The 10,667-nt window shown below is 35.4% G+C and overlaps 1 protein-coding gene across 1 annotated transcript; it reads left to right on the top strand.

The window, feature by feature from the left end:
• The first annotated feature begins 7,387 nt into the window (after window positions 1-7,387).
• LOC113347561 (flavin-containing monooxygenase FMO GS-OX-like 3) lies at window positions 7,388-10,573 on the top strand. The gene is made up of 8 exons (XM_026591243.1): window positions 7,388-7,457; window positions 7,630-7,700; window positions 8,366-8,518; window positions 8,609-8,691; window positions 9,651-9,786; window positions 9,888-10,061; window positions 10,283-10,468; window positions 10,559-10,573. The coding sequence occupies exons 1-8, from the start codon at window positions 7,388-7,390 to the stop codon at window positions 10,571-10,573; spliced, it is 888 nt and encodes a 295-aa protein (XP_026447028.1).
• The last annotated feature ends 94 nt before the right edge of the window (window positions 10,574-10,667 follow it).

The following is a 10,667-nucleotide window of genomic DNA, read 5'->3' as shown; positions in this document are numbered from 1 at the left end:
CGGGCCACGACTCCTATGTCATGTACGAACCCGAGGGGCCGAGACAATATAGTAATCGTCGTCCTTCCCTGCAAACAGTTTATATATAATTTTTTTTTTTAAATTAATAATACCCTTCCGTAGGGTTAAAAAAATAAAAATAAAAAAATGTCCAAAAGTCCAGAATAAAGTCCAAATAAAAAGTCCAAAAATTACAAAAATTATGAAAAATAAAGCTTATTTACAAATTCTAAAATAAATAAATAAAAGCTATATACAAAAAAAAATTAATAATAATAAAAATTAAATCCTAAAAAAAATTTATGTCTTTTTTTTTCTTCTCTTTTATCTTTTAGCTTTAAGCTTTTTGTTCCCAAGTCCTTAGTATTCCACTTCGAACCTGTAAATCAAAGACACAAAAAGAAACGTAAAAAGGAACAAATAATAGTAAAAAAAATAAAAAAAAATAAAATAACAAACCTAAAAAACAAAAATTCTACCTAAGCACAGGTCTGCGTCGGCGGCACCAAAATGATTAATGATTTTTCATGGGTTGTAGTAATGAGGTTCAAACTCTCGGACTTGTGAAGGATAATTTTTTAAACTTAATAAAAAAAGATAAATATATACAATAAAAATATTAACACTGGTGCGAGAAACTGGGACTAAAGATTCGGTCATTTTTCATTTTCAAGTGGTTCAGAATTTAATTCTAGGCGATTATAGTTCAAAACAAAAAAAATATTAACTCTATTCTTTGCCAAAGTAGATTCTATAAAATATTACTTGTATTTTATGAGCATGGCGCATCAAGAATCCCTAAGACTAAGCATGTTCCATCAAATAAAATCACAAATAATTAATTAAAATCTTAATTCAATTAAAATTGGTGCAAAAAGTAAATAAAGAATTAATTTAAATTACCACATGGATGAAACACGGCCTCCTCCGTCGTCCCAGTGCTTGGGGTTTAACTCGTCATATTAATCATGTTCTCAAAATACATAATTGATGCTCAAAATTTGATTAAAAGAGTGAAAAAGTATAAAACAGTGAATCTACGACCCACAAAAGGCGTCCAAAAATCAACGATAGAAGTGTACTGCTGTAAAACAACGATACTTAGCTGCTGCTATTGACACTGTTGAAGAACGACGGTCCTGGGACGTCTGTTCTTCTCTTCGCCTCTGCAACCTCCCTGTGGTCTCCCAATCGACCCCAAACTCTCGACACCCCCTTTCCTCCGACCCTATAACTCTATATATACCCAACAGGCGCAAGAAATCTCCCTCATTCACTCCATATAATCTTCATTACTCGGGAAGTAAATGAAAATATTTTGGGAATATTTTCTTTCCCTTCTCGTCTCCTGCACGCGTATTACAGCTGCAGAACTCTCCTCATTTAGCTCTGTCACGCCTCTGCCAATTGATAGAGTCATAACACATGTTCTGAACACGCTCAAATTCCACAAAACTCAAGAAATCCCGTGAATAGCTTCCTCCCGTACGGGTCTGCTCTGATTTCATCTGTTGAATTTTCTAGCCAAATTTGATCGCAACAAACACCCATACCAGCTCTGTTATGATATACCACATCTTTCAACAAAGTTTCAGCGATTGAATCTCACTAAAACACGTCAAAAAATTCTTCCCAAAGTTCTTCCAGTTGCATGCGTCATTTTTCCCGCCTTTTTCTGATTTCAAATTTTGGAAGAAAGGGACCTCCCCTTTATCCATTCCTGGGGTCCCTTTAGCAATTGGGGCGGAAATAGTAATTTTGGGGCTGAAACAGTAATTTTTCTGGTGTTTTTAACAACTCCTCCGGGTGCTTTTAGCGCATTTCTGGGGTGCCTTTAACACTTTATTCTGGGGTGTAAAACACCACTTTTTGATCCCATTTCGCCGCAAGGGCTTATTTCTCTAAAATTTCCTACAAAGACATAAAATAACACAATAAATACAAAATTGAGCACTAACAATACATACAATTGAGACATATTAGACACATAAATGTGTCTATCACTGGACATACTCAAGGACTCCCTCTCTATTGCTCAATCTAGAATGAAGTTCTTTGCAGATCAGAAGAGAACTGAAAGATATTTTGAAGTGGGTGACATGGTCTACCTGAAGCTCCATCCCTACAGATAAGCATGTGTTTCCTTGAGAAATAATTTCAAACTATCAGCTAAGTACTATGGCCCTTTTCATATTCTTGCCAAAGTGGGTAACCTAGCTTATAAACTGCAACTACCACCAGAAGCTAAAGTGCACCCTGTCTTTCATGTCTCACAACTCAAACTGAAGATTGTCTCTGCTCATGTGCCATCTCCTACACTGCCACTAGTGGACCATGCAGGCCAAATCATCATCACTCCTATCTCAGTTTTGGGCTACAGAATTACTACCAGAGGAGATCACACTGTTCAGCAAGCTCTCATTCACTAGTCCAATGCTACTGCGGAAGAAGCTACATGGGAGGATACTGCTACAATTCAAGCTCACTTTCCAGCTTTTGTCCTTGAGGACAAGGACAATTTGGAGGGTATACAGTGTCATGTGGTTGCCTAGTAAGAGGGGTGTATTTAGCTAAACTTTGGGTGCCTTTATAACTTCTATCTTCTCTTTATTTTAGCCGCTAGGATACGACCACGTGACGAGTTAGGATTGCTCCTTCCTGATTAGGGCTTAGCCTATTAATGTTGTAAGAAGGCGACCGTTGTTGTTATCCAAATAATTTTGTTATTCAAGAACTTAGGTTCTCAGGCTGATTTTCGCATCAGAGTTACAATTTACGGCTTTTGATTGTTTCAATTTGTTCATTATAGAACATTCATATGATTCTAAAGAAGAGGAAACAACTAATATTGCACTAGTCGTCAATCTTATTTCTTCCTCCTCCATTAGTGATTTACTCATTTTAAAAATGGACATGTCTTCTAATGTTATTAAATCATCTAATGGTAAAGGGAAAAATAAGACAAGATACAAAAACTGTCTCAAAAACAGAATTGCTAAAAGTTGCATAGGCAACCTAAGTCAATCTCAAGATACTTCGTCAGTTCGAGGTAACAAAAGAAGATCCTTTCATACTATACTGGATCAAGAACACTCTAGTTGTTCAAAATTCCATAGTGAGAGAGAATCTCATATTAATTCCAACTGATCCGCATTAAATATCTTTCCTCACCACGTGTGCCAAATCTTTGAGTGAGGAAGAAAAAATCAAGGCACTTATGTGTAGATTATGGGAATAAAATCTAGTAATTGAAAATATTTGAGATATTTGTATTTATTGGAATATTATATTTTCGGAAGTATGAAAATTATAAAAAGATCCTTCTCCTTCTTTGGTCATTCCTTGTCCGAACCATGAGTCTGGATCCAACATCTTCTCTTGATAATATGCTAGATCAGAAAGATCAACTTAAGAATAAGTCTGCATCTTCTCTTGATATTAAGAGTAAAATCAAAAAGAGAGATTGGCTTAGCAGGAAGGAAAGAAAGAATATGCTGAAGAAAGATCAGTTTATTGAAGCATTAACACACTTCTGTTTTCAATCAAAGACAAAATTACATACTCTTGCAGAATCCTTCACGAAAATTTCTCACATGCAAGAAATTCTGGTCAAGCAACAAGGTTATCTACTTGAAGAAATTCACAAGCTGAAGACTGAAAGTAATAATCTGCCTTCACTTAGCATTGATATGAAGAACTGAGTTGGAAAGAAAATAAACATCAGTTTTTGATTTCTTTCAATAATTGTATTTAGTCTATTATGAATAAAACTATCTTATTATGAATAAAATTATTAGTTTATAATTTTTCTTGTGATAGTTTTTGATTACATAGCCTATGCTTGAATGCTTTATCTTATTGCTATGTATGTTTATGGGATGTTTGATTTCGGTTTTCATGACCTTAATATTCGATCTCATATGTGTGAACCCTTATGGTTTGGGTGACTTTTTGGTTTAGCAGGATTATGTTCTAGCCCATGTTGGTAGGCTTTACCAAAGGATCATGAGGGGTTCTGATGGGAGCAATATGTGAAAAAGTCACAATATGTTGAATCGTTTGGTTTAGCATAAAAGCATATGTGTTTCGGGGTTTCAACTTTTGCATTGCATAAGTTAAAACCGGTTTTCAACCTTTCTCTGGTAAAGTTTGGTTATTGTTGTTCTTTTTTCTTGCAAGAGGATGACAACATAATGATATTTTGGTATGAATTCTCCCTGGGAAGATGCAAACATTATTGGAGAAGAGGATGCGGAATTTGAGGTAACGACTTTGTTAGTTAATCGTTTTCCTGTTTAAGAAAAGCCTGATTTTATTGCATATATTTATTGCCTTTGCTTAACAAAATTTCGGTACAATTGATGTTTTATTCCATTATTTGCATATGGATGTGTGTGTGATTCAATTGTTTCCGGTTAAGAAAAACTATTGTTATCTTGCGTTATTGTTCGATATCAATCTTTTAGGCTTACAAAATTTCGGTGCAATTGCGGTGCTTTAATGTCTATGTTGTTTCAATTGCTTCCGGTTGAGGTAAATAATTATGCAAGTTGATTTATTTGGTTTGTATGAATTGTTTATGGCTTAACAAAAGAAAATGTTTTCGGGATGAATTGTTTAGTCCAATTTGATTCCGGATAAGAGAAACTAAGATAATTCTGATCTTAGTTAGACTTATCAAAGTGGAGGTTTCGGTTATTCAAGTCTAATCAAATGCCTTAACAAGAAATGCTAGTTAACTAACCTAATACTTGTATTGTTTAAAAGTGAAAGGTCTAAGTTATATGGATAAGTAGATCCTGATGAGAAAAATAGAGTTAATTCTGATTTTTATTTTGGTCTTATCGAACAAGCGATTGTATTTGTGCAATCGGTTTAGCAAAGGAACTAAGGTGCTTAGTCGATTTTTGGTTTGCTAAACTATTAGGGAAAATTGCTTCAGGCAATTGTTTCCTTGATAACATATCAAAACAAAATTACTTTGTAGTTTCGGTTTTGATATTGGTTATCAAAAACGGTGTGTGGAACCCTCGTGCTTAACTCTTATAGGATGCAAGTCTTCTGAGATTTGTAAGATCCTTTCAATTTGTCTTTTATTTGCTCGTACCTTTGTCATTTTGTGACAAAAAGGGGGAGAAATATATGGAGCAAACAAGTGATATTGGTATTGATTTGGTATCACTAAGGGAAAGGACAATGGTGCTTAAACGTTTTATCTAACAAAAGAGTAAAGCATAGACTAAGGGGGAGTAGCATATCATATTGATAAGGGAATAACAAAGACGTACGGACTGAAAATCTACCTATCTTACATTTAGGGAGAGTATTAGCTTTGTTATTATAATGTCAACAACGACATTTGTGGATTGAATGTATATAGGTTATTGTGTTGTTGAATTTGGGAATCATGCGTATGTGTAATGAATTCTTGTAATTTATTTATCCATATGATGTAAGAGTTTTGTCACTAAAATTGACAAAGGGGGAGATTGTTAAAGCATAGCTCGGTTGAACCCACCAAGCGTTGGTATGTCAAGTTTGGTTGTCATATTTTAGTGACTCAAAAATCATTTAAAGAGTCGCTTGATTATATGCTAGAGTCAACTTCGTATAGGTTAGCTTGAAAGTATTAGGATATGAGAATTTACAAGTATTACGTGAAGACTTGAAGAATGTGAAGAAGTAAGGAGCTATAATGACGACATCATCCTTCCACTTGAGGTTAGTAATATTTGACTTGAACTGTTTCATTATACTCTAGTGAGACGTAGTATTAAGGAATACAATACAAAGTACAACGCTTATCTTTGAACTTCGTATATAATACATCAACATAATCGTTTGAATGCTATTGTGATTATGTATGGGTATGAGGTGAAGATTTCGTCCCAGGAAACAATGTTTGACACTAGTTTAAAGGAAGTACAATTCATAAACTTGTTTTATGAATCGAAAGGGAAATCGCTAGGCTTATTGGTATTGTTATTCATTGCAAATCTTTTGAATTACCAATATGTGTGTTTAGTATAACCGCTCATGACTTGCTTATGTTCTTTGTAAAACTATTCACACGGCCTGACTTTTGTATTGGTATGACTTTTATTAGTGAAACCGATCTTAAGTAATCACCTGAGATGGTATGATCGATTTGTTGTAATTGGTATGACCAACTCTATACATTGGGGGACCGATCCTAGTAAGAAGTGCAACCGATCACAAAAGAGGAATCGATCATTGTAAGAGGTGCATCAAGTTTCTAGTTATTGGGAACCGATCCTATGACCATATGGAACATGTTTTTAGTTATTGGGAACCGATCCTATGGACACGTGCACCAAATACAAGTTAGATACCATATATATGTGGGAACCGATCCTAGTACCTAGTCAACCAAGTTTTGGTAACTAGCGTGACTAATTCTAGTACCCACATGGAGGTAGAACCGAAACTTGTTTTGGTAGAACCGTGAAACCCATGTTTGGTGATTTGATAGGATAATCAATCACATAGTTCTTGGAAGTCATATGAACCAATTCTAAACTTGTTTGGAAGTGTAACAAATCGGTTCCAAGATTGTAAGTATGAAAAAGGACTTACAAAGTAAAGATGTCGACATACTTTGAACATGGGCAATAACGCTTATCTTTTATTGTTCAAAGATATTCCTTAATAGCTAAAGGAGAATCCCGGATCGAAGTCCAACTTTACTTGCCTAAATTGTGTTTTTTTAACAAATTTGTACCAAAAAATTGGTATATTTCCTATTAAAATTTTTTTAATTATCAAGAAAGAAACAAAAACTAGGATATGAAAACTAGTATATTGAACAAATAATTTGAAAGATTGATGGTGTATGTGGAAGTAATTTGAATTTCTTTCAAGTTTTTGCAAAATCCAAATTAAGCAAGTAAACTTGGACGGAGGGAGGAATCTTTTAGTTAAGGTTTTTAGTTTTGCATATCTTTAGAAAATAAAAATTAGTAATGTGCATTTACTAGTTGGAGATTTTCTAAGAGATTTTCGATCAATATTTGGACAAAGCATTTCCAGGAATTATGGAAACCGAATTTGGAAATATATTGCATATCTTGAGAATATTTTCGGTTTTGGAAATTCCTTAGTATATGATAAACTACAATCAGGACCCCCAGTGAATGGTTTTGCCAGTAGACATTTGAGCACCAGGTTTTGCCAGAAAATAAGCAGAATATTCATCTCCCCCTGAAACAAGAGTGAAATTAAGCAACCATACCTTTACCCTGATTTGACATCATCCAGCTAGTAAGATTCATCCACAGAACTTTATTCTTTGTAGAAGCCTGAACAGCACTTTCCGAGATAATCATTGCACTTAACAACCATTCGTTAGCAGTCAATTCCAAAAATGATGGCCATTATCTCTGCATTAAATTTAGAACCTTGCAGGCATTGCACTAGTACAATGCCAGTACTGATAGGTCATAGGTTGACTTGGTTCAATCGGAACACGTTAAGATAACTTTGTTTAGTTGTATCCTGTGTGCCGTGGTCCCATTTCTAGGTAATTCATGCCTGGATTTTGTGTTCTGAAGATAAATGTGGAGTTACGTTCATTATTAATCTCGTGACTGGTGTGTCTGTCTGTACTAGGTATTGATGCATGGCCAGGGAAGCAGCTTCACAGCCACAGTTATCGTGTTCCTGAGCCCTTCAGTGGTCAAGTATGCATCACTTTTTTATTTCCTCATACTTTATTCTGAAGTATCCTGTACTGTAATCTAGTAATTAGGGGTTGATATTACTCTTAATTATTCTTTGACCCATAATATCACCCGTATTGGTGCTATGGGAATCCAACTTTTACGATGATCTTGGATTGAAGTTTAAGTCAGATAACTGAGAATTAAATACTTGGCAAGTGATCTCATTGCAGAAAAGTTGTTGGGGACAGTAGATCTTCCTAATCTTGTTGCAAAATCATTTTCTGAGAGTGATTATCTAACAGAAAATAAGAAGGAACAAGTGCTTTCAGAAATTCCTAAACCACTACAAAATATGGAAACGAATTTTACTCTTTCATATCAATGGGGCGTTCCTCCTGGACAGTGAGAAACGGAAATTACTATCACATGATCTTTTCCGGTTGCCAGAGATGGCACTACCACACATTAACATGTTAAAAAATACGAACATTCTTAATATAAACGTAATACTTAATATATATACACAAGACTCTGGTATGACAATGAGATTTGTTTTCATTGAAACTTAGACAAATGCTGAATCTGTTAAATTTTCAAGTAGGTTTTTCGTACAATATTATTGTTGCAATATTTCCCCATTTTATTCAGTTGCACTTCATTTCTTCCTACCGACTTGTTCACAGGTTGTGCTTTTAATAGGGAATAGAGCTAGTGCTGCAGACATATCTATGGAGATTTTTACAGTTGCAAAAGAAGTACACATTGCATCAAGATCTACCATGAATGTATCACCTACCAAATGGTTTGGTAATAATAACATGCGGCATCATCCGTTGGTAAAACCCCACTCTCATTTGTTTGCTTCTAAAGACAAATTTGCTTAATAAGAGAACTGCTGAACTTATATTGTCAGTTGGACAATGCAGGTTAAGTGTGCACATGAAGATGGAACTGTGGTATTCCAAGATGGAAGCTTGGTTCTTGTTGATGTCATTGTACAGTGCACAGGGTATGTATCACCATCTTTGGTCTTGAAGCTTTTAATAGGTTGACCCTGTTCCTCTATTCAATCCTAAATAGAGTAGATCAGCTGAGTTCCTTCTCAATAACGGACTGGCACAGCCAGGCAGTGCTGGTGATAATTTAGATGACTGAGACACTCCTTGCTCAAAGTAAATAACTACTCTCTGAGTAAAAGAAGGATTCTTCTCACTAGAAAAATCCCACTTTTATAACAAGGAAAGGCTTATTGAACTTTTTGAAGAAGCTTCAACAAATCTTCCTCAGACAAATCCATCGAAACAACTAAAGGTATACCTCTCTGTAGACAGGGCAGCACCTATCAGCACCTGTCAATGTTTGTACGTCCAGTATTTGGAAGTCATCTATTTGTATGTGTACTGTTCCACAGCTGCGGTGGTACTAAAAATTCAATAATGCTAGTTGAAACCAAATTAAAGCATGTCGGTTAATGAAAATGCTAAAGGGCGTCCTACACAACAATAGATAACTGCAGTAGCATTTCTTAGATATAAGAGATAAAGTTGAAGACGAAGCAACAAAAGAAAAGACCGATAAAGAATCAAATTAAAGAATGAATAATGGAAGGAAGGCTATAGAGCTGTCATCTATGTAGGATTGATCCAGGAAGGTTCTTGTATGCCGTAGTGTTGTCTATATCTAGAATTTCAGCATGTGCCACCAACAGCAGTGTATGGCTTTGCAGTTTGCACAAATATGCATAATGATCTTCCCACATAACTTATGTAGGGTGGGGAAGAACCACCATTACTGAGATCCAGCATATTGGATATCTACATGGTAGAAGATATGTTAAAACGAATTAAATGGCTTATACACCTAGGACACTAGGGCATCGGTGTCAGTTGGCCAGTAACATTCAATTGCAACAAAGAATGTGTTTCATTTATTGTTATTTATGTATCTTCTTTCTTTACCATCTTTCAGGTACAAGTACTATTTTCCCTTTCTTGAGATCAGTGATACTGTAACTGTGGATGACAATTGTGTTGGGCCATTATACCAGCATATATTCCCACCTGTTTTGGCTCCAGGGCTTTCTTTTATCGGGATACCTTGGATGGTGCTTTCTTATTGGCAGTATCTAATCTTTACTGGTCTAAGTATTTATGTTTGTATGCGGGCATTTGAAAGAAATAATTTCATGCATTTTATTGTTCTCAGGCTCTACCTTTCCCCACATTTGAATTACAAAGCAAGTGGGTGGCTGGTGTTTTATCCGGACGGATTTCACTCCCATATAAAGATATGATGATTAAGGATGTTGAGGCCTTCTATTTTCAACTCAAAGTAACAGCTGTCCCAAAACATTACACTCATTTCTTAGGGGAAAAACAGGTATCCTTTGTTAATCTAAAGGTCTTAATGATATTGCAAATATATTTGGTTATCTATAGCAACTACTGTAGAAGCACTAAAATGTTCCTGATAACTGAACTCAAACGCCAGGAGTTTATTAATGTATTAGTCACACATTTTTAACAAGGAGAGGCACATATATTTCAACTTTGATCCGGAGTCCAAAAGATTGATCAATTCATTTTTGATTGCCTGTTCAGTTTGACTACGCGGATTGGCTTGCTGCTGAGAGTGGGTGTCAACCATTGGAGGAGTGGAGAAAGGAGATGGCTAAAGAACGTGACAGGAATGCTACAGCACGACCCAAAAGTTATCGTGATGAATGGGAAGATGGAGATTTGATCGTGCAAGCTTATGAAGATTTTAGCCAGTATTTACCAGCAGAGGTTAGTTAAAATACAGCGCTTCAAAACATGATTCCTCTAGTTTCTCTCTTAATCTTGTTTTACCTGTAATTGTTTCAGTTGTGTGGGCAGGACAAGCAGACATAGTTTTCAATTGATTACGATACAAATGCCAACTATAATCAAAGTCGGTAACAACACGGTATGATAGCAGATCCGAGGACATTGCTGATCAGATGGT

This window comes from Papaver somniferum, chromosome 1 (assembly GCF_003573695.1).
Source record: "Papaver somniferum cultivar HN1 chromosome 1, ASM357369v1, whole genome shotgun sequence".
Taxonomy (NCBI): domain Eukaryota; kingdom Viridiplantae; phylum Streptophyta; class Magnoliopsida; order Ranunculales; family Papaveraceae; genus Papaver; species Papaver somniferum.
This window is presented reverse-complemented; position numbering and strand designations above follow the sequence as displayed.